The sequence below is a fragment of the Aedes aegypti genome, chromosome 3 (assembly GCF_002204515.2).
Source record: "Aedes aegypti strain LVP_AGWG chromosome 3, AaegL5.0 Primary Assembly, whole genome shotgun sequence".
Taxonomy (NCBI): domain Eukaryota; kingdom Metazoa; phylum Arthropoda; class Insecta; order Diptera; family Culicidae; genus Aedes; species Aedes aegypti.
In genome coordinates this window covers 235,710,744-235,735,137 of record NC_035109.1, presented here as the reverse complement: position 1 = coordinate 235,735,137, position 24,394 = coordinate 235,710,744, and the positions used below count along the sequence as shown (strand labels likewise).

The following is a 24,394-nucleotide window of genomic DNA, read 5'->3' as shown; positions in this document are numbered from 1 at the left end:
AACGCCCGAGAAGTCGTCAGTTTTTTTTTCTCGGGTTGCGCTTTCTTTGGAGTGCATGGAGAAAGCCCGAGTAATTTTAGTTTGTTTTTCCTCGGGTCGCGCGCCCTTTTTTTTCTGAGTGCTTTTATATGGCCGAGCACACGAGTGAAGCTGAAAGTGGATTGTGGCTGCTCAACCAAGGATGAAGGATCAATTGGTGAGCTCGTTTCATGCTTTTTTTTCAAATCTGTAAAATATGTATGACCGCACATTTAATCGTTACATAAATATTTTTCATCAAACTATGAATGGTTCGTCACTGTAAGTGTCGGCATAAATTCTTATTCATAACTTTTTTGTTTTATATTTTTTATATAAAATCCCTTACCTTTATTTTTATAAATAAAAAAAGCTTTGAATGGTTCGGTCTGTTTGTCTGTGCTAGAAGTGTAGACTTGCAAAACGTTCATTATATTCAAAAGACTTTGAATGGTTCGCCACTGTAATTGTCGGCATAAGAATATTATGTGATGGTACAGCCAATCGATTTTTTTTTTCAATTTGAGTAAAATATCCTAACAGCTGTAGGAATGTTGCTTTTAGCTATTTGTTCAACAAACTTTCAATAGTTCGTCACTTCAAGTAACGACATTATTTTCTCATATTTGAAAATTTTTCATGTAATAGGGTGATATTCCAAACTGAAAAGGCAATAGATGGCTCTTTTACAATGGTAGTAAAAACGAAATCCTGAAGCAAAGAAAGCGCCACGGAAGATGAACTATACACAAAAAGTTATGTATTCACTTTACACTTGATTTCTAATCACTACTATTTTATTCAGTTTCCTAATTGCAAGCAATTAACGAATTTCATTATTTTCCATACGTTTTGACAGTTCTCCGACTACCATTCTTCCATGCGCTTGTGTTGAAAGTTTGAGAAATTTGAGAATCCAGCGTAGCGCGATCAGTGAGGGGAAAACAAACATCAGTGTCGCCGCTCGGCGGCCGGTAAGAGAAACTGAATGTTCGAAAGGTTGTTGTCTGTAATTTTTGCCGCTGGCGCCAACTGTTAGCGTTTGAGAACAAAATAAACAGTCGTTACCCTATTGAAAATATATTCCTAAGTATGTTTATATCTCACAAAAATCGTTTATCATGGTCTAATCGCTTATCAAAGTGAATCCTGTGACCCAACGATCCTCCCCATTAACAACCATCCCTCCCAGTAACCTTTATGGAGATGCAGTGGAAAACATGGTCTCCAAATAGCAAAGGTTACACACTAACATTCCTCCCCTTAATCCCATCTGACTGCAAGGACGTGGCTGGCGTCGTTATTGCCCATGTATAAATAGAGGCACTGAATTATGCACACTGAAGAAGATTACGGCCAACCCCAGCTGAAACTCTAGTTGATTCTTTGTGCATATTCACTGACTTCAGTCAATCACGGAATAGCAACCATTGATATGTGTAGTCAGTCTAAGCTAAGCTTAAGCTAAGCTAAGAAAAACTGACAGAAACCATGGAATGTATGTGATAACATCAAAACATTAAGGATCCTTGGAAGGAAATGCAGTTTGGTACCGACCTGATCAAATTCACCCCAGTGATCAATTTCCCCCCGGATTACGTTAGTTATTTTTTCTACTTATCTCGTTTTTTGGCAAGCTCGAGCGACATAGAGCAAAACGGAGCCGAAAAAAAAAACATTTTTTATACATAACTAAATAACGTTCGGGTTACACAATATCGCCCAACTCTAAGTGAAAATCACGTGCTAACTGCTTTCACCACATATATGTAGTATGTCAAATGGGAAGAATGGTGAGAAAATATAGGTAGATTGTGTCTCGGCTTTTCAATTCTTCACCACTGCCCCACCGTGAGAGTTTTAGTTTAGTACTAACCACATCTTTGAATGCGTGTATGCGAAGGAATGGGCGTTATGTGTGTGCTCTCCAACATTTGGCCGTATGGATTCAAAACAATCTATCAACGGGCCGGTCGGTCATATAGGTACCCTGCGTCTAGCACTTAAAAGCCCTACCATGTTTGCGAAGCAGTATTAGTTCGCGATTAGCCACCGGCAGAAGCAAACACGTTTTCAAGTGAATCAGAGAAAGTACAGTAGAAATGGTGATTGTTCGGTTCTTTAGTGCGGTCGATGATGACCAGCGGCAAAGGATTCTGCATAGATTCCAAAAGGTAGTTTTACTTTCGTCGGGTTGATTAGTTATCATGAAGTGTGATCGTAATCGGAATGGATTGATGAATTTGATAAGTGAATACTCACTTGGAAGCGAAACATCATCGATCCAATTTCAAGGGCGTGAAACCTTATTCTCTGATTGTGTTGTTCTTGCTTATTCAGGTTTTTGTAATAGCAGACTCGATTCTACTTTCGAGGTCATCTTAATAAAAAATGGTTTAGCTATTTGATTGCTATGAGGAGTAGTACGATAAGGCAGCAAGATGTATAGAACCATGAATCAGTTCCATCTCAAGAACAATTTGACAGATAAGGAAGAATAAGAAAGATTGTTGAGTTGAACCGGCAAATAATTATGTGGTCGATGAAGATGATGAATTGAAGTTTATATTCATTTCAATATTTACATAACGCTGTAATTCAAATAGTAAAGCTCAATGAAAAATTTAATTCTTGTACTGAATCTACATTTTCTAGCTTTTATAATGACCATTGTAATCCAACATAATCAATAGTGCTCTTCAAAAACTGTAAGAAAATCTTATTCTTCAAAAATTTAAAACATGCAGGAAAGGTAGTTTTTAATTGCTTCGACTTACAATAGAATTCAACGTTCTCTAAAAAGATTTTTTCAGATACATTTTTATGGAAGCATTACAACCTTGTAGAATTTTCTATGTTCATAGATTCAAACATTTTTTAATGTAAATCTTCATTGTCTCATCAAGTTTTGAAAGAATCCAGAAAATCTTTGGAAAATATGTAGTCTTAATATAAATATAACAAGATTGATTCAGGATTAACCAGATCTAGTCATATAATGATTAATCTGCCTCAATTATAACATACTTAGGCAGCAAAGTCAAGCTGCGCGTCGTTGGTTCGAATCCCGAAGGTCGAGGATCTTTTCAATGATTTTCATGCTCCGAATTTACTTAAGTAGCAATTTAAGTTTCTCATGCTTTCTTCGAGTCGATTTAAGCAAACAACTACTTCATACAGCCATTCATAGTAAATATATGGAATGCATTTTGTTATTCAGAGCCATACCCCCAAGGGAAGTTGGCAAACTGCGAAAGCTTTACAGACTTATCAATACGTGTATTATTGTACGTTGAGCCGTCGAGTGAGATGAAAAACAAGCGTCAATGAACAGTGTTGCTGTCCACTAAGTCTGGATTATTTTCAAAACAAGCCCTTAGCGATTACTTCCCACATATGATACCATAATATGCTGATCTTTAACCCACCATTGCAGGTCAATGCGCACGTAATCAATCTACGAGTGGAGAAGTGTTATCACGTACAGAACTCCAAGTACAGCGAGTTCCCCCGCGATGTCGAGAAGCTGTTGCGATGGATTTTGAAGGGACCTCAACAAGAGGACAACCTTTCGGGTACTTCCGCACTGGAAAAGGAAAAGGATAATGAGCAGCTGATCGAAATCGGTCCAAGGTTCAATTTCTCTACCGCTGATTCGACCAACAGCGTTAGCATTTGTCACAATGTTGGCTTGCGATTCATCGATCGCATCGAGGCGTCCTACCGGTACCTGATCAGCTTCGATTCGAGCCGTTTTTCGGAGAAGGACCTTTCGCCTCTGATGGATATCGTTTGCGATCGCATGACCCAATGCAGGTACACCAAAGCCAACTTGCCGCAGAAGGATTTCTATGAAAGCTTTGTGCTGTCGGACGAGAAGTGGTACACTGTTCCGGTTATTGAACGAGGTGTGGAGGCACTCAAGGAAGTGGATAAAAAATTAGGTACGTTTTCAACATTTTATTTTGGCCAACAGTGACTTCGATTGCATCTGATAGGCATTAATTTGAGCTGATGTTTTATATAAAATTTTAATTTATTTGCAAAACTTAACAGTTGGGTGTGCCTTAAACTTAACAGTGTCAGTGTTCCCTTAGTGGACAGTCCCCTATAGTCGCACTAGTGGCTTTTTACGGCCGTTTTGCTATAAATCTTTTCAAAATATGTTTTGACATGAAGGTCAGCAGCTTTTTATCTAAGTACCATTGATACACATTTTTATTTTGTTCGAAAAATGATCGAAATAATTAGTTTTGCTTAAAATTTGAGCTCCCTTGCGCATATGGTAAACCTATTGTTCCTATAGAAGCACTACTGAGAGAAACTATTTTTTATTATACGAAATAATTAATGAATTAAGATCTTTTTTACATCAAACGAAAGCTTTCGATCCACACTTTGAAGGAAAAATATTAAAGCTTTGTGAAAATACGGTTTTGATTAGTTTTTTGCCAACGCCGTGATGCTAGTGCTACTATAGGCACAGAAATTAGAAATAGTGCTACTAAGGTACCGCGGGGCAAGTGCGTAAATGGGGTAAGTGAAAACAATTGATATATCTTACTGAATATGTGAATTAACGTTTTAAACTCATGGGTAAACCTTTGAGGCCATTGAGAACATTACGATAGGTAAGAGATTTCTGAGATTTTTCAGCCATTATTGCATAATAGAGCGAAAAATTGTTAACCTGTCAACTGTTACTCCGTAACAAGTTGGCGGCTACAATCTTATTTTAATATTTTCAGTGGAAAAAAGTTGCGGAAAATAATTGTTTGTACCACTTCTTAGTTGTCCTCTGTGACAGTTTCAAACTGCAATAAAAAAGTTTTAGAATTGATTCGACGTAGACCTAAAAATAACTAAATTTAAACACCGTCAATTTTGTTATCAGGTGGGGCAAGTGAAAAGTTTATCATTAGAGATTGAATTTGTGTTTTCTCTTTAAGTAGCCACAAGTAAACATGGTTCGCAATTATCATAGAAAAACATAACGTGCTGATAATTCAAGAAACACTATACTCAAGCGTTAAAAGCTATTAGAAATCATGGAACTTCTCTAAAAGATGTTGCCAAACATTACAATATTAATATGTCTACTTCGGGCAGCCAATTAAAAGGAAGACGTTGACTGAAAAGTTGCAATATTAGAGAACACAGGGAAATCTCGTGAAATGTCTATGTAAAGCTAGTTCGAAACATAAAAATGGGGTATAGATCTATCCACATAAAAAAGATTCTAAATACGTTATTGAAGGATTCCGTTTGATTTCTCCCGAAGAGTTATCCGACGTCATATCCGACTTTCTCTAAAACAAATAACGAGCGGTGGAAATTCTACAGAGCAGAAATGCAATTGCTGTCCTATAATGTAAGAACTAACATTGGAAATGTTGCAGTTATAACGTTGTCGAATCATTTCAACTAACATAACTGAACAGAAAGAAAATTCAAGTGAAAAGAATAACATTTTCTTTGTTTACATGTTACTTATGCTATTGTTCATTGAGAAGCCTTAACAAATGTTAAAGCTAATAGAAATCGTGAATATAACTGTTTGTTTTTGAATTTATTGTTCAAAACGGTAAACTTTTCACTTGCCCCACTTTTGGGGCAAGTGAAAAGTAAAGAGATATTTTTCAAAAACTTTTTCTGTATTTTTTCTTTAATTTTTCATAAAAATCAATTTCAGCATGCTGCTTATATTTGGTGGGAGTCAAGCTGAAAAATATACACGACCTCATTTGTTTAAATTTAAAGTCTCTAGAATTTGAAGAATCTCAACTATACGAATTCCATTACCCACTTGCCTCACGGTACCTTATAGGAACAAGCATTCCTACAGTGGCACAAGCGATAATAAATACAAACATATGAGTTTTCGTAGTTTTCATATTTTTCCTTCAAAACCAAGATAAAAAGCTTTCAGATGATTTAAAAATAATGACGCTAGCGTTATTTTCCGATTTTATACGAATATTTATTCTTAGCTATGCGGCTATTGGTACATCGACCCTACTGTTCTAACGTAAAAGTATGTAACATCAATTTGATTCAAATGCCAACAATTCGTTCATTCCGTCTCATATTTCGAGCACCATGATTCAAATTCCGAACAGCACGAATGAATCGTGTTCAAGTGTATAATTTCGTGATAATATTTATCTGAACTAGTTTTACTCACCTTGAACTAGAGAATCATTACAACTCCCAATGTATAAAATATAGTGAAAGCCATCAAAATTGAATTCCGATTGACTGCTATTTTCTGAAGCCGCCACCTTGGATTGCTTAATATGGGATTTAGTTAATTTTCTAAACTAAATGATGCTAAAACGATACATACAGCTTCCGTATTGGAATAATCGTTCCATCTTTCTTAAGGCAAAGTATATGAATTTCTATAGTCCTGATCGCCGCGTGTAGAATTGATACGCAATAAGAACAAATCAAGAGAATCGTGTTCGACCATTCCCCCCTCCACAACGGTCTTTGTATGAAAAAAATAAATTTTGTGTTTGAGCCGCAACGTTTGAGCCTACTAACCAGCACCCACCCCACCACCCCTAGAGCGTTACGTTATTTGTAGACATCGCGTTAGTCTGCACAAATTTAGTGGCGTTATGTATTCAATATGACTCTCAACTATTCTATTTAACTGCAATGCTGTTCTCAATGTAGTCTGTATTTTTCAGTATTGGCCCTTTCAACGAGTAGAACATAATGAGTGACGTTTAAATTCAGGCATTGTCAACAAATACGAAAAGTTACCAATACATAACCTAGTTTTTGTACAGTTTTGGATAGCCGAAGAGAACAATTTAGCTGCCGACAATAGTAATTGCATTACCGATAAAAGAACAAGTTCCTCGAGACTTTGGTGAGGAAAAATAGATGATTTAGAGAACAAAATAGTGTTTTGTGCATAATAATTAATATATTAAAAGTGCTCAAGTGTAGTTCAGGTGTCTCCTGCTAATTGTTTTGCTTTATTGTTCTGTATAATTGCCTTCTTCAAAGTTCAGCTGCTTAGGCTGCCGACAATACGTAAGTTCCCCTATATGGTCAATCATTGAAGATTTCTTAGTATCATGAAGTTATATATGCTTTATAGTCCTTTTTCAAGGTAGTTGTGTTTCATGCTATTGGGTAGTGAAATTGCTATGACTATCCTTAGTGTGTTTGATTATGATGGTTTATTCACAGACAAACAGACGTAACACTTAGAACAAATCTCGATCAAAATCATAGTCACGAGGACATGTACGCCCAATGCTAGAATTAGTGTATTTGGCCGACGGGCCAACAGATGGCGGTAGTGTGTAAATGTCAAACGCGAACAAAAACGATGCGAGCGCTGCGGGTGGCGGATTGGCCACCTACCATATTTTTGAATCGACCGTTAAAAAGGTGGTCGATAGACAATGATGAGAGTGTGACGTCTGTTTGTCTGTGGTTTATTGCTAGGTTAATGTGTTTAGTAGGGTGTGAGACATTTCGCTCATTTCTACGACAACAGAGTCCTTTTGTCGTTAGGTCATGGGCTCATCTTTACGTCCCCGGCCTTAGACATTACGTCTTGAACTCATGTTGGCTTCCTCCCTCTGTTCTGGCATGCGCTCAAAATATAGTCTGATCTAGATCAGACTGTTAGCGTTCAAGGCAAGACGATATAGCCCCCTTCTTCCGTCTGCATGTTTTGATACAAACACCCCACAGGTACCACGGGGAGGTCGAGATTGGAGTTGCCGGATAGGGATTACATCATAATGCTACCCGACTTTACCCGGCGTGGTCGATTGAGGAGTTTTCCTACATGGTCGACAGGATGATAGCCGAACTAGCTAATCGTCAGACAGTAGTGATAGGGTGCCGGTACCAATGGCTGTAATGTACCAATTGGACTATGGAATAAAACGTACATTTTTTCGATAAAAACGACATGTGCTATTTTTGGTGGATAGATCGCCTCTTGTTTAGTCGATTTGCCAAATTTCAGCTTTTTATTTTATCAAAAAGTCATATAAATAAATAAATAAATAACGCAAAAAATGTGCTACCTTGGACCAGTAGTTGCCGTCGTGTTCCAGTAGTGGATCAACGGATGGAAGCAGTTTTTAAAATGGGTGTATTGAAATGAAGAAAAGTCCCCAGACTATGGACATGCCCTATACCAACTGCAGTGATTCGCAGTAGACAGGATGTCCCGGGCCCGATCTATTTGACAAGCCAATCGGGCCCTCTGTCACCATAGGAGATGGTGTATCCATCCATGTCGATAGCCTGAAAGCCCAAGAGATGATCTTTATGCTTCATTCGAAAGGTATTAGTTGCTGTTCACTCTTTTTATATTTTTCCCATAAAGTAGAGGTTGACATCTTTCTGTTGACGCCTGATCTCTATTAAGGCTTTTCGTTATTGTGTTATGATTTTTTATAGCTTAGGTAGTCCAGAGTCTATGAATGATGAGTTGCGCGAAGAGTGAAACCAAATCTACCTATCGAACTGTCAAACCGTCTACCTATCGAGCAGCCCAGCAAAACAGATAGGCCTATTCAAATGACGTCTCAAATCAGCTGTTCGGGAAGCACTTTGACATTTCTTCTATGAAAATGACAGGCCCGTGTTAGCACCGGTCCTCCACCGATGTAAATAAATGCATAGACGGATCTGTCACATGAAAAGGCCTATAGGGGCTGTTTTCGAGGACGAAGAAGAACAAGCATTCAAAGAAGTCTCTTCGCGCAACTCTGTGTATATAAACTCTGAGGTAGTCCACTAATGGCTGGGGATTTTAATGAATGGGCAGTGGAATCGGGTAGTCGCCGCACCAACCAAAGAGGCCAACTATTGTTGGAATTCTTGGCCGCATTAAATGTAGAGCTGGCAAATGTGGAGTACCTACCGGAGAAATGATGCACAATCGATTATCGACGTGACGATCTGTAGTCCTAACCTTATAGATACCAAGAACTGGCGCGTTGATGACGGTTATACTCCTGAGAGAGACTCGCGAAGAGGAAAAATATCAACGTCATATACAGCCCAGATTCCCCTCTCACGAAATGTCAAATGCAGCCCACCGTTTTTATGGCTGAAAAAGTGAAAAGTATTGTGTTCAAAGTAAACTGTTATTAAAAACCTCAGTGAGCGGAGCAGTTTTTTCCAAAGTTGCAGATAAATCTAAGCAGAAAATTAATTATTTCTAATGTCTGCTACGTTTGCTGGCGTGAAATTTCACTCAAACGGCTATTTATGATTCGATGCGATGCAAACTCAATCATTTTTTGCTGAGAGGTTCATGTGAAGTTTTGAACAGCATGCGCATAATTAGTATAAACACAAAGTGGTATAAGAAAAAAACTCAGCAATCACAGAAAAAGAAGACCGTCTTCGCGAGTCTCGTTTCAGTTATACTTATATGGATCATCAATCGATTCGCTCTATGTCGTATAATACCGGGCGAGCGGAGGGCAGCGCGATGTAACTCGACCCAAGCCCGATGTTGAAAATCAGCGCGCTTCAACGACGAAGTATCACATGCCGAGACGCCTACAAAGTGGTAATGGCTAAGATCAAAGACGCCACAGCACCTTGAGAAGTCACCCGAGTTGCTGCGATCGATTATCGATGTATTTTTCCCGCATCATCCCTCAAGGCCATGGCCCTTATGTTGTTGGGGAGGTTGATCCTCAACAGGCTATTACCGTATGGACAAATGCACGTGTTCACTAATTTGACGTTTGAGCGGTGCCGAATTCACTCGTTGCCATGGTCACATAAATAACACGGCACCGCTCAAACGTCAGATAGTGAACTCGTGCATCGGTCCATACGGAAGGTGCGGACGGCCTGTCCAACAGCCAGTCTGTATTCAGGAAAGGTAAATCTACTCTGGATGCTATCCAGTCGGTCGTTCAGACAGCTGCGCTGGCAATCGAGCGTAAAAGGAGCGACATCCGTTACTGTGCGGTTGTCACTCTGGATGTGAAGAATGCGTTCAACAGCGCAAGCTGGGAAGCGATAGCCCACGCACTACACCGCATCAAGGTACCGGTGCAGTTGTGTAAGCCTCTAGAATGCTATGATAGGATTCTACTACATGACACAGAGGAGGGGTAGAAAAGTGTTCGAATCAACGCGGGAGTACCTCAATGTTCAATCCTGGGCCCGATGTTATGAAATGTGATGTACAATGACGTACTGAGGCTGCCCCTTCCGACGGGTGTTGGCTTCGCCGACGACATCACCCTAGTGCTCTATGACGAATCGATGGAAGAAAAGAGTTGAAAGTAGCCCACTCTATCTCCATATAGTTGAGGAATGGATAAGGTCTAGGAAACTAGGACTGGCCCGTCACAAGACTGAGGTGGTGGTCGGCAACAACCGCAAGTCTGAGCAACAGGCGCTTATCTCGGAAGGTGATTGCACCATAGAGTCCATGCGATCCCTCAGGCATCTTGGGGTAATGATCGATGACAAGCTCAGCTTGAATATGCCTGTAAAACGGCAGCTACGGCTATAGCGGCGCTATCGAGGATGATGTCTAACAGCTCTGCTGTAATTGCCAGCAAACACAAGCACCTGGCAAACGTGGCGCTATCCATACTAATATATGGATGAGCAACCAGATTTTTCCCTTGTATAAAAATTATCCATTGGGGCCCAGATAGCCGTAGCGGTAAACGTGCAACTATTCAGCAAGACCAAACTGAGGGTCGTGGGTTCAAATCCCACCGATCGAGGATCTTTTCGGGTTGGAAATTTTCTCGACTTCCCAGGGCATAGAGTATCTTCGTACCTGCCACACGATATACGCATGCAAAAATGGTCATTGGAACAGTAAGCTCTCAGTTAATAACTGTGGAAGTGCTCATAAGAACACTAAGCTGAGAAGCTGGCTCTGTCCCAGTGGGGACGTAATACCAGAAATAATAAGAAGAAAAATTATCCATAGAAACAAGTTTTTATGTACTAACGAATACGAACCAACAAAGCTTGTAATAATTTCGGTATTGATAATGTTCTTTCTTATGTTTAGGGTTATTTTTGTGTTTAACCTAAACAACAAAAACGAATAGTTTGATCAAATCATGTGAAAGTTTAAGCCATTTTTGAATGCTCGAGAGGTAAAAAAAAATTAATATATTACACCGTTCCAGGAACACAATAATTCATCAAATAAAGTATCCTTGTCTTCTATCGTTAACACGCTATAATATAATACTCTTCTCTCTCCCTGTTTAGGTCTCGCATTTGACGACTGGGATTTTCAGTACTACACCAATCTTTTCCGTGATGTTCTGAAGAGGAACCCAACGAACGTGGAACTTTTCGATTGTGCCCAGTGCAACAGTGAACACTCGCGCCACTGGTTTTTCAAAGGCAAAATGATCGTCGATGGAGTTGAAGAGAAAAAATCACTGATCGATATGATTATCGACACGCAAAAGTTTTCCAATCCGAACAATACGGTGAAGTTCAGCGACAACAGCAGCGCCATCAAAGGCTTCACGCATCAAATTCTGACGGCAAGCACCCATGCCGAACCAGGTCCATTGGAGGTCAAGCCAATAAGTTCGGATCTTATATTCACGGCCGAAACCCACAACATGCCAACAGCGCTATCTCCGTTCAGCGGGGCTACTACAGGGACCGGAGGCCGCCTTCGCGATGTCCAAAGTATAGGACGTGGTGGATTACCGATCTGTGGCACCGTCGGCTACTGCGTGGGAATGCTGAACATCCCCGGTTACGAGCTGCCCTATGAGAAGCAACTTGAGTATCCTCCATCCTTTTCAAAGCCTCTGAAAATCCTAATTGAAGCCAGTAATGGTGCGTCGGACTATGGTAACAAGTTTGGGGAACCTGTCGTGTCTGGTTTCACGATATCGTTCGGAATGGTAACCAACGACAATGAACGGTTGGAATATGTGAAGCCCATTCTGTTCAGCGGCGGAATCGGAACGATGGACTCGAAGCTAATCAACAAAATTGATCCGGAACCAGGTTAGTAAAGGAAAATTGAAAATTAGTAGATAAGTCATTAGAATTTTGAATTCCCTCTACAAATTTGTCATGATGGGATATCTGTTTGGTGCTGCACATTGAGCAACCTATGTCTATCTGTATCACTACTTGCAACTATGTACTTCGTTTTAATACAAATGAAGCCTATACTCGCTGCCTCTCAGGCATGGAGACCTTCTTCACTTCCCTGCCGTCGATTCCTATAAGTTCGATATGCCTATGGATCGATTGGTAAAGCTGTTCACTTCCGTGTTTGAGAAGCTCCACCAGGATCTCGTCCCTTCCAGCAGTTTTCAAGTCTTTCAGTTCGCTATGGTCTTTTCAACCTCTTCTATGGATGTAGGGTTCACAGTTCGACCACTATCATCTATGTTCATCCGATCTCTTGCAACATTTTCATTTTCAACGTTCAACAGCTGCTGAAAATGCATCTTCAACTGACAGCCACCGGCGTTTTATCGGTCAGCCAAATATTGTTTCGGTACATCAGCTATCACACATTATTCGTTATGACTTTCCTTCCTGCGGTAGATTCGCCTTTTTCAGCTCGCTGCCCTGTGCCACTTTCTGTTTAGTGGAGTATCGGCCCTAAGCATGCAGCTGCCAGCGGCTTTATCCACGTCTGTCACTCTCTGGCACTCTTCATCGAACTATCGTTTCTTCGTCGTTGACCAGTGCTAATCACAGTCCACGCCATTGTGGTTATAGCTTTTTTTTCGTGGAAAGGTCGTTCAAACTGTAGAGGTCCTTAGAAACGTTTATCCCAAATGCTCGTCTAGCTACTGACGGAGAAGCTGGCTATTCTTTGAAACTATTCCATCTTTGTAGGCCGATTTAGAATGATGATCGCTCGAAAGTTCTCACAATCTAACTTGATGAAGGCATTTCCTCCGTTTTCTCAATCTTCATAGCCTGTGTTCCCAGCACCATTCAGGTGTTCGTCGATGTACTACTTCCATCATTCGATCACCTCACGCTCGTCCGTCAAAATGCACCTATCCTGCCGTTGCGGGATGCGTTGAGTTTCGGATAGAACTTACGTGTTTCTTGAGACCGCGCACAGCTGTTCCATCTCCTCGCACTCCGTCTCATCCAGGCGGCGTTTTTTCTCCCGAAAGAGGCGGGTCTGCTCTTGCCGTTTCCGTCTATAACGCTCCACGTTCTGCCGAGTCCCTTGCTGCAGCATTCTCCTCCAGAATCTGCCTACATTCCTAGTCGAACCAATCGTTCCGTTGGCTTCGTCCCACGTACCCGACGTTCCTCTCAGCTGCATTGTTGATGGCTGCTTTCACTGTTCTCCAGCAGTCATCAAGAGGGGCTTCATTCAGCTAACCCTCTTCCGGTAATGCAGCCTCGAGCGTATGCAGGTGCGACATTCGGTTGCTTAAGCCGCTCTAGGTCATATCGGGGCGACCGTTGGTACCGTACGTTGTTAACGACGGAGAGGTTTGGGCGCAGTTTAAGGTGATTATAAAACGAAGCCAAACTTTCAATTTTCAAGTGCACAAGACGAGAGTATCTGACAACAGATCGCATTGAAAAACCAATCAACTTGCTTGCTTCCTGGTGGTGACCAATGGGATAGATTTTTAACGCGGAGCGCTGTTTGGTTCTCAAGTCTTGTGCTCTTGAAAATTTGAGGTGTGGCTTCGTTCTATAATCACCTTAATCATCACCAGTGATCGGAGTCGATGTGCTCGCGTTCGAGCTGCGCGTAAAAAGCGTCTTTGTGCTTCCGGAGAGAGGCTGTGCAAGTTCATTATGCTGAAGTTGAAGAAGCAGCCTTTGATCCTCAACTTGCACAATCTCTCATTGATCGGCCACCACCCGATCACGCGCCTCTGCATATCACCCATCACTATAAAAGCTGTTCCCAGCTCGTGTGTGTTGCCGCAGCTCTGGTAGATAACCATACCATACCTCTAAACGTTCGCATCATTGATCCCTTCCAACACATTTCCTGCAACGCTACGAAGCCGAATCCGCGGTCCTTCAGCACATCGGCGAGTATGCGTGTGCTCCCGATGAAGTTGAGAGCTTTACAGTTCCACGTACCGTTTTCAATCGCAAGTCTCTTTACGACGCTGTGGTCTTCGCCGATTATCCCGGTTCGTATTCTCTCGTTGATTATTACTTGCTTGATTGTTTACGGCCGGCTTGCAGAGGCTGACACCAAACTTCTAGATTTCCGGAGGACCATTCTCCCTAATTGTTCGGAGTGCCATAGTGCACAGCTTAGCTTGGAATCCTTCAATGGCACTCGGATGATGATCAGCCGCTCCTGACATAGGAACAGACGCTGTTGTGTACCGCTTCTAACATCGAGTACAAACGCCCCATGTTAGCAGAAGCAAACCTGCCCCTTTTTTTCTGTAAGCATACGACAGTAGTTCACACCAGGGTTGATTACCCTAAGGTTGCTCGTACCCCGGTCAGTACCGCGAGGAGGTTGAGATAGGAGTTGTTGTGTAGGAGGCTAAGGACTACACAGAATGGTCTATTTTATTCGTTCAGGTACGCGAGGTAACAATGTTTCGCCATGCCCAGCATTTACCAACCTCTACCAGACTCTAGATTCTGGCTCCTCATCCCGGTCATGTCTGCTCGTCCAGGTGCTTCCTCGTGGTCCCTCATCGGAGTCCCCTCAGCGTCTTCCAGGCGTTCCTGGGCCCATAATCTGAAAGGTTCCGGGTCAACCAGGAAGAAAAACACAATACGTCGTTTTAATTAATAATAAAAAGTTTAGAAACGCGTGTATTCACATTGATGTTTACATTTGGAATGAAAAATAAAAATAATTGCCAATCGGCAACTTCAATCAGTGCAGTGCCGTAACTTAAGGGTAGAGGCGCAACAAATGCCCTTGTTGCCAACCCAATAGACATTGTAATTTAAAAATTTTAACAGAAATCCCTTTTTTATCTTCCACAGGTATGCTGCTAACGAAGCTTGGCGGTCCAGTATACCGCATTGGAGTCGGTGGTGGCGCTGCAAGTTCAGTGGAAATCCAAGGAGATAACGACAGCGAACTGGACTTCAACGCCGTTCAGCGTGGTGACGCTGAAATGGAGAATAAACTGAATCGCGTAGTGCGAGCTTGCATCGAAATGGGCGATAGTAATCCAATTCTAGCCATCCATGACCAGGGTGCCGGCGGAAATGGAAACGTCCTGAAAGAGTTGGTCGAGCCCGGTTGTGCCGGTGCTGTAATATTCTCTAAGGAGTTCACGTTGGGAGATCCCACGATCACGATCATGGAACTTTGGGGAGCAGAGTACCAGGAAAATAATGCCGTGTTGATTGCTCCAGAGCATAGACAGCTACTGTTGGATATCTGTGAACGAGAGAGATGTCCAATCAGCTTCGTCGGATATGTCACCGGAAACGGTTATGTGACTCTTGTGGATGAGAAGTTTGATTCTAGTAAGTACTCCAAAAGAGACAACCCGAAAAACTTCGTTGATCTACCATTCGATATGCACTTGGATAACGTCTTGGGTAAAATGCCACGAAAGGAGTTCAAGTTGCAACGAAAGCCAATGAAACTCAATGACATAAATGTGAGCAATATCAACTTGACGGATGCATTGAACCGCGTGTTGTCTACCATAACCGTAGGAAGCAAACGTTATCTGACGAATAAAGTCGATCGTTGCGTTACTGGTCTGATTGCACAGCAGCAATGCGTTGGACCGCTCCACACGCCCCTTGCAGACTATTCAATCTGTGCAGTGTCTCATTTCGGATTTGAAGGAATCGCTTCGTCAATCGGAACACAACCCATCAAAGGTATTTTGAATAGCGCAGCTGGAGCTCGCATGTCGGTGGCTGAGGCGGTATCGAATTTGGTATTCGCGGGAATCTCACAGCTAGCCGATGTGAAATGCTCCGGCAATTGGATGTGGGCTGCAAAGCTCAACGGCGAAGGTGCTAAGTTGGTAGATGCATGCAAGGCCATGTGCGACATTATGGCAAAGTTGCATATAGCGGTTGATGGCGGCAAAGACTCTCTTTCCATGGCAGCACGTGTTAATACAGAAACTGTTAAAAGCCCCGGAACACTTGTAATTTCCGCGTACGCTCCTTGCCCGGATATTCGGGTGAAAGTAACTCCAGATTTGAAGGCTGCGTCTTTGGGAGTGGAAACTTCACTGCTATTTGTATCCATTGAAACTAAGTTCAGGCTTGGTGGTTCCGTGTTTGCTCAGTGTTACGGACATCTCGGCATGCATTCACCGGATGTCCAACAAGCCGAGACTCTAGTGCAAGCATTCAACGTCACACAAAAACTGTTGAAAGCTGGAACACTTCTATCTGGCCATGATGTCAGCGATGGTGGTCTATTGACATGCGTTTTGGAAATGGCTTTCGCTGGACTGACAGGCATCAAACTGGATCTAACGGAAGTATACAAGAAATTTGGCAAGCATTTTGAAACACTAGATGAAGCTGCCAAACACATCTGTTTCGCAGAAGAGTGTGGCTGGGTTCTTGAGGTAGATACTAAGAACGTTTCCAATGTGTTGGACGCCTATCGATCGACAGGAGTGCCGTGCATTGCCATTGGCCATGCATACAAAACTGACATCCACGGAAGCGACTCAGCCTCGGTTATCATGAATGGATCTCAAGTAGTTAAAGCCAGCATCATCAATCTGTTCAAGCAGTGGGAGCGAACTAGTTTCGAGATCGAAAAGCTTCAAGCCGATGAAACGTGCGCTGTGCAAGAGTACGAAACGTTCGACTACAGGACCGGGCCAACCTACAAATGCAGCATCAATCCTGATGTGCTTTACGCTTCCAAAGCCATCAGTTCTCAACCGAAAGTGGCTGTGATACGCGAGGAGGGCACTAATGGCGACCGTGAAATGTGCGCCGCTCTATACGAGGCTAATTTCGAAGTGCACGACGTTACGATGAGTGATCTGTTGACTGGAAAAACATGTCTGGACAACTACCGTGGTGTTATTTTCCCGGGTAAGTGTGCTTATAGGTTCAACAAAAAAGTTATATTTGATTCCATTAGAAGCGTTGGCTACCATAAAGCTACAAAGTCATGATAAATCTTTATACAGCTATCCCTCGATGTAGGACGTACTTCATCTACGCGTTTTCCATGTAGGACTTAAAAGGTTTTCATGTGGGCGGAACCGCGTAGATGGAAACCAATTCCTTATGCGGTAGTGGCGCAACCAAGGGGGGGGGGGTCAACCCCCCCCCCCCCCCAGAGCCGAAAAATTATTATATAAGTGGTTTTCACAGTTATATTCTTCTAAGCTGTGTCTATTTTAACTCTTAAAATCTTCAGGGAGTTTGATAAAAACAAAACTTAATGCGAATTATTACTAAAATAAGTTGATGAATAACAAAATTAACTAGACTTTAAAAAAAACAAACTGAAGGCATTGTGTCTATAGTTTGTCAAACCTTTACATATACTGGAACCTTTGAATTGGTCCCGTAACCCAAATATAAAATTTTGTATAGTTGCAGCATTTTGCTAAATTTGGCGACCTTCAGAGCATACGAATTCATTGTTTTTTTTAAGATTACGGAGAAAAAAAACTGCCCTTTTGAGAATTTTTACAATTTTTAGATTTTGTAAGTGTGGATAATGAATTTTTTTTTTTTGTAAATCAAAAAATTGAAATGTATTTAAAACTTGAAAATATGTGACTTGCACTTGTCCATAAGAAATATGGCTGCAGCGTCAAACAATATTGTCAATGATTGCAAATTGTTGCGCTTAAAGATTATCCTCGAAGTCATTCTCATTGTTGAAAAACTCAAGCATATAGAAAACAACAAAGGACAAACATATAAGGAACAACACAGAAGAAGAGCGGATAAATAGCATCACGCTAGTTGATTGATATATTTCTCAATTCATTCAGGGTGTCTACTACCTGGAAAAACCTGGAAAACCTGGAATTATCAGGGAATTTTATTCAACCTGGAAAAAACCTGGAATTCTCAGGGAATTTCGATCACAATCAGGGAAATTATTTTGAAGCAGTAATTCATGATAGAATATGTTCACGACAAAGGATTTTTGCGTTATAACCCAGAGCTATCATTAATTGCCAGAAAACTATCTTCATTCGAAAAAAATTCGGCTGCGCCGCTCTCCAAAAACTGTATGAGCTGTTCAGTGAGAATTCTTTCGAGTATGGAATTTCATCAGCTAATCAAAACATGATTGATGTTTTTAATGTATCTAAATTTATTCGGTAAAGGATTAACATATCTACGGCTGGTTTCTTTTTAGATACCATTTTTTTGCAAGTCTCTAAAAAGTCTCTATTTTTGATAAAAGGTGTCTGAAGTCTCTATTTGAATCAAAATAGTATCTAAAGTCTCTTTTCTTTCCTTATCTTGCTTGCAGATGACTGAGATGCAAAATTTCTTCTCGTATTTCTCGAGAACAGCCTCAGGAAATATCCTTGTGGTTTCTCCAGAGATTTTATTATGAATTCTTCAAGAAATTGCTTCAGCATTTTTTTCATAGGATGCTTACAGCAATTCCTCCATAATTTGCTTCAGGAAATCCTTGAACATTTCAACGTTGATACCTCTAGAATTTTTTCTCAGGCAGTACTTTGAACAAATACTATCTTAGGACTTCCTCCAGATATTTTTTCACTAACTATCCAACCGAATTCTACAGTCGTTAATCAAAGAGATATCCAAAGTTTCCCACAGAATTTCTCCCAAGAAAACTTGACAAGAATTTCAACGCCATTTTGTCTACGGTTATTCCAAAGAATAGATCCAAAAGCTCCTCGAGGCGTTATTCGAGTCAATATATTGAGAACATTTCAAATAATTTCCTCAATTCGACCTGTGTTTCATTATTAAGTTTCTTTAGAGTTTTTTTCTAGGAATTTCTCCAGCATTTCATCCAAGGATCACTGGAGTTCATCCAAACATTTTTCAATGAATTTCTCGAAAAATCCCCATGGAATATTGAAAATTTCTTTTAAGGTTCCACACAATTTAACACCACAGCAATTTTTTCTATGAAATCCTTCGACTGTAGGAATGATTATTCCTACACAATTTTCTAGTAATTTCGTCCTGTGTTCCAGGAGATCCTGCGCAATATCCTGCGAGATATTATGATTTTTCTTTTTATTTTATTATCGTAGCTAGGGTTTTGGTACCGGGAGTACCGGTACCGAAAGTACCGGTACTACCGACTATATTTTGGTACCGAAATAACGGTATTGGCAAGCATTGAGTACCGGTATTTTCGGTACTGATCTTCTTCTTCTTTCTGGCATTACGTCCCCACTGGGACAGAGCCTGCTTCTCAGCTTAGTGTTCTTATGAGCACTTCCACAGTTATTAACTGAGAGCTTACTGTGCCAATGACCATTTTGCATGCGTATATCGTGTGGCAGGTACGAAGATACTTTATGCCCAGGGAAGTCGAGAAAATTTCCAACCCGAAAAGATCCTCGACCGGTGGGATTCGAACCCACGACCCTCAGCTTGGTCTTGCTGAATAGCTGCGCGTTTACCGCTACGGCTATCTGGGCCCGGTACTGATGAAAAATCTAATAATCGTTTGATTCAATAAATTCCTTCACAATAAATGGTACATAATTTGGGTTGATGGCGAATCTCTCAGGTCGATCAACGAACGTATTACATAATTGCTTATTCTAATTATCATCTTTTAAGCACTAAGTATGGTTTATCTCCGTACATAAAAACGTTAGAAGCACGCTCATTATTTGCTTCTTGTTTCCGCTAAAAACATGTTTTGGACATTTAAAAAAATGGAGGGTGAAGTTATTGACAGAAATGATTCAGAAGATCCTATTCTTACATTCTTACCAACAGGATTAACAAATTATCGATTTTCAAATACAAATAAACCTGCTGATTGTGAATATCGAGCCTTCTAGACAAATAGGCACAAAAATAATAAAGGTTGCAGAATATTGAAGCATTTAAAAATGCTTCAATTATGGCAACTGTTCGGATTAATTACATTAATTCGGTGTATTACAATTGTGTTTTAAGCGAAATATGTGTTGACATTTCACGATGCAACAATTCGAGAAAGATCCGGATGGACACGTATGACAGTTAATCATTGAACTGAACACGCGTTGCACTTTCAAATCCTAATTTATTAATGAAAAAAGTCAATAAATGATTAATTTTGAACGTTTTCCGCACCACATACCTTATTACACAAAACATCTGCAACTTTTAAGACTTCACTGAGAAAAAAGAATTGTCCAGTTAATCATATTTGCTGGTAGATCAATCACATTGGATTTCAGTCAACCATACATTAAAATTGATTCAACAATATCTATGGTTGGTTTAACTATTTGGTATGATTGGTTCAACTACACAAAATAATTGAATCAATCATAGATATTGATGTTGATGTTGTGTTGTCAAAACCGTCACGAATCTTCTTTATCGACATTGCAAAAACGCGACAAAATGTAAATTAAAATGGGAGCAGGAATTCAAACCACTATCTTGAGAGTGAGAGCGCATTAACTTACATCTAGTCCAACATCGCTTGTTGGTAAACAGCGGTTTTTCGCGGTACAGCTCATAACGTTTCAAGGTAAAAATGTGTGGAAAGCTAATTCAACAATAATATAATTGAAATAATCATGAGATGGAAGACAGAAACAAACGCAAAAGTGAATGGGCAAACCATGCTGTCAGTTTAGAACCACCGAAAATATGCTTGTAACAATTGTATCCTGGCATGTTAAAGCAACTATCGGAAAAGTTATGTCAATCATGCAAGAATTTTCTGCGTGTTTCCTAGAAAATGGTAAACTGTGGATGGTTAAAGGACAGATTTGAATGAATGTGGTTCATCAAGTCAGACAAAACTAGAATTTCAACATATTTTTTTAGTATTTCATGAGGGGTCATTCAAAAATGGCGTCCATCATTTAGGGAAGGGGAGGAGTCTACAGAAGTGTTACAGTGTATGTATTATGTATTTGGAAAAACGTGACAGAATGTGGAGAGGGGATCTAGAAAACCCGAAACCGATGGACGTCGTATTTGAATCCTTTCGGAGTTATAAAGTAAGAACGGCTAACTCATCATTTAACACCATATTTTGTTAGTGTGATAATTCTTAAAAATGAATAAAAATTGTGTTTATTGACGAATTTGAAAAAGTTGCAATTTTTTGTGTCCAATACTGTATGCTTTATATTGATTGCAAAAAATCTTCCAGTACCGGTATTTTACCGGTACTACCGGTACTGAGAGTGACAGTACCGTAGAACCGATACTCGTCAAAAGAGAACGGTACTAGGAACCCTAATCGTAGCAATAATCTTGGAAATCTTCTAAAAGTTATTCAAGAGTAAGTCTTCCTGAAAATCCTCTTTAATCAAGGGTGGCCTAAGAAATTACATAAGTAACTGTAACAGAAGATACCCATAAATTTACGTCAAGGATTTTTTTTTAATTTCTCAGCTTTCTGTGAAATTACATTCAAATTTCCTTGGTGAAAACTCCTGGAAGAATGCTTGAGAAAAAGGTTTTGAAAACTTCCTTGAAAAATATCTTAGAATTAATAGAAGAATTTCCGAGAAGAAATCCTAGGAGCAATCCTGAAGGTATCCTCAGAGAAATTTGTAGTCAAAATCTAATAAAAATTCTAAAGAACAATTTTGTAGAAAATCCTGAGAAATCCTTGGAGGCATCTGGAGAAATTTATAGTTGAATATTACAACATGTTTTAAACGGGAGTCCTGGAGGATGTTCTAGAAAAAACTAATTGGAGAATCACCGGATAAAATCCTCGAGGACTAAGGGTTTTTTACAAAAAATATTTGAAATAATATGTGAAGAAATTTCTGATGAAAGCCTTGTGGTATTTTTTGTGATAATGTTTGGAAAAATCTTGGTTCTATTTTGAGATATAAAAAACCAAATATTTGGAGGAATTTCTTAGGAAAATTTTTGGAGAGTGAATATCTTAAATATAGATATGAATCCATCCCTTTCGTTATGTCGTCGTAATACATCAATGAATGTTTGTCCTTTACTGGCACATCTGCTGGTATGTCATCGTAATGTCGCAAAAAAAAGAATATTTGAAAAAAAGTTTTAAAAATATTTTCAGAGAAATGTCTGGTCTGATTAAACCATTTTGTCCTGGTTCCTTTTAGGTTTCGGTTTTTGATTACTGTTTTGTCTCTTTTCGGTCTCTTTTTGGTTACTTTTTAATCTCTTTTTTCCTGGAAAGAGGTTTCTAAATTTCATATTTTCAAGAAACTCATTCATTTTTAAAATTAACATCAGAAAAAAAAAATTCGAAAAGTAAACTGGAACTTGAACAACAATCAATTTGAAATTTCGTAACAATCATGACTAATTTAGAACTTTTTCGAATGAAATGCAAACATTTATAATTTAATCATATTACCACAGTCAAATGTTATACGGTCGAACGCGATTACCCAGGGGCTTGATAATCCGTGTTTCTATCATAAAAAAATGGATCCGGGATCCAAAAGTTTTACGAATTATTTGTGTTAATTTAGATTGCAGATATATTTCCACATATCCAAATAAAGTTTAATTTAGCGCCCATGAAGCTGTCTAAGTTATCCAAACGACCGATGGAAATTAATGGTACATAATCTGTACAAAAAATACTTTCAAGAAGACACATACTGATGCACTTGAAAGTTCCGTTCATTAATTTGTTTTAGACATATAAAATTACAGTATTTCTTGAACCTGGAATTATTTTTATAAAACCTGGAAAAAACCTGGAAATATCAGGGAATTTCATTTTGCTAAACGAGTAGACACCCTGTCATTATACCAAAAATAAAACATATGTACTTAAATTTTTAAACTAGATTTTTTGTACCAAAAATATATCTTCTCAAAAAGTATTTTAGAGTTTGCAAAACCCCCCCTAGAACCAAATCCTGGTTGCGCTACTGTTATGAGGTTTTTGTTATTTGGTTGCAACAGAACACCCACAAATTAAGTCATGGTCTATGGGTTAACTTGTTAACCTTAGTTTACATTTGTTAGTTATTGTCTCATTTTCTGTACCACAGGAGGATTCAGCTACGCCGATACTCTTGGTTCTGCTAAAGGCTGGGCCGCATGCATTCTCTACAGTGACGTGCTGTCGCCGCAGTTCAAACACTTCAAGACCCGCAGCGATACGTTCTCGCTCGGCGTATGCAACGGCTGCCAACTGATGGGATTAATCGGCTGGGTATCTTTGGAGGAGCAATCCAATAGCACCGACGTTCCGGATGTGGCACTTTTGCCGAACAAGTCGAACAGATTCGAATGTCGCTGGAGTACGTTGAAAATCGGCGAAAGTAACTCCATTATGCTGCGCAAGCTGAAGGGCAGTGTTCTGGGCTGTTGGGTTGCTCACGGCGAAGGCCGCTTCTCGTTCAAATCCGAACCGGTTCTGGACAAACTGAAGAAAAATAACTGCATTGCAATGCAATACGTAAACGATCAGGCTGAACCCACCGAAGTCTATCCGATGAACCCCAATGGTAGCGTTGAAGGTATTGCTGGAGTTTGTTCGCTTGATGGGCGCCACTTGGCTGTTATGCCACATCCCGAACGGTGCGCTAAAATGTGGCAATGGCCGTACGTTTCGGAAGGATTCGATTTCCAGGTTTCCCCTTGGCATTCCATGTTTGCCGAAGCTTACAACTGGTGTGTGGAAAAGTGATTTTTGTGAATGTCATTATGTCTGTAACATAAAGCTATCAATAAACTTTACAATTTGCTCTTACTATGTTTTTTTAATGTTATTTTATTTTATTGATGTACAAGGGGGTCAGGGGCCATGTCTCCAGCATAAGTTCAAAAACTCACACCTTCCATAATACACCGGGGGTTTTGGAGTTTGGGAAGTAGGCAACGCAACATCTTTGACCAGAAGTTTTGCTTCTACTCTAGACTTCCACTACACGTATGAATGATGCAAGGTCAAAAGAACTTGGAATCAGTCTTACATATAGCGGTAGTGAAGTATTTTGCCTAAGGAATTTGGGAAAGAAGGGATTATGTGTGGTGTTTTGTAAATAGCTCTGTGGAATAAATTTGTTATTACTTGAATAATTAGTTAATCTGATATACCTTTCAATTTATTATAAGAAGGATTATAGAAACTTTATACTTTTTATATCCTGTAAATAAAGAATAAAATAATATGTTAATCAGTCCACAGTCCGGGAACCCCCTCCTCTGCGCCTACGGTAGCCAGTATTTATAGCTCAGAAATCCCGTAGGTACAAACGAGTAAAAGGTACCAGAGTCATAAGGAATATTACTTGAGATAGGTAGACTTGACAGT

At 40.1% G+C, this 24,394-nt stretch overlaps 1 protein-coding gene across 1 annotated transcript; it reads left to right on the top strand.

The window, feature by feature from the left end:
* The first annotated feature begins 1,967 nt into the window (after positions 1 to 1,967).
* Positions 1,968 to 23,833, top strand: LOC5566442 (phosphoribosylformylglycinamidine synthase). The gene is made up of 5 exons (XM_001650782.2): positions 1,968 to 2,192; positions 3,455 to 3,962; positions 11,266 to 12,027; positions 14,980 to 17,025; positions 23,127 to 23,833. The coding sequence occupies exons 1-5, from the start codon at positions 2,121 to 2,123 to the stop codon at positions 23,765 to 23,767; spliced, it is 4,029 nt and encodes a 1,342-aa protein (XP_001650832.1). The 5' UTR covers positions 1,968 to 2,120; the 3' UTR covers positions 23,768 to 23,833.
* The last annotated feature ends 561 nt before the right edge of the window (positions 23,834 to 24,394 follow it).

Bases quoted from the DNA above. Each gene is read 5' to 3' on its own strand.
- LOC5566442 (XM_001650782.2), top strand. From the start codon at position 2,121: ATGGTGATTGTTCGGTTCTTTAGTGCGGTCGATGATGACCAGCGGCAA. The intron at 3,963-11,265 runs GTACGTTTTCAA...CTCCCTGTTTAG, and splicing joins GGAAGTGGATAAAAAATTAG to GTCTCGCATTTGACGACTGG. The intron at 12,028-14,979 runs GTTAGTAAAGGA...TATCTTCCACAG, and splicing joins CAAAATTGATCCGGAACCAG to GTATGCTGCTAACGAAGCTT.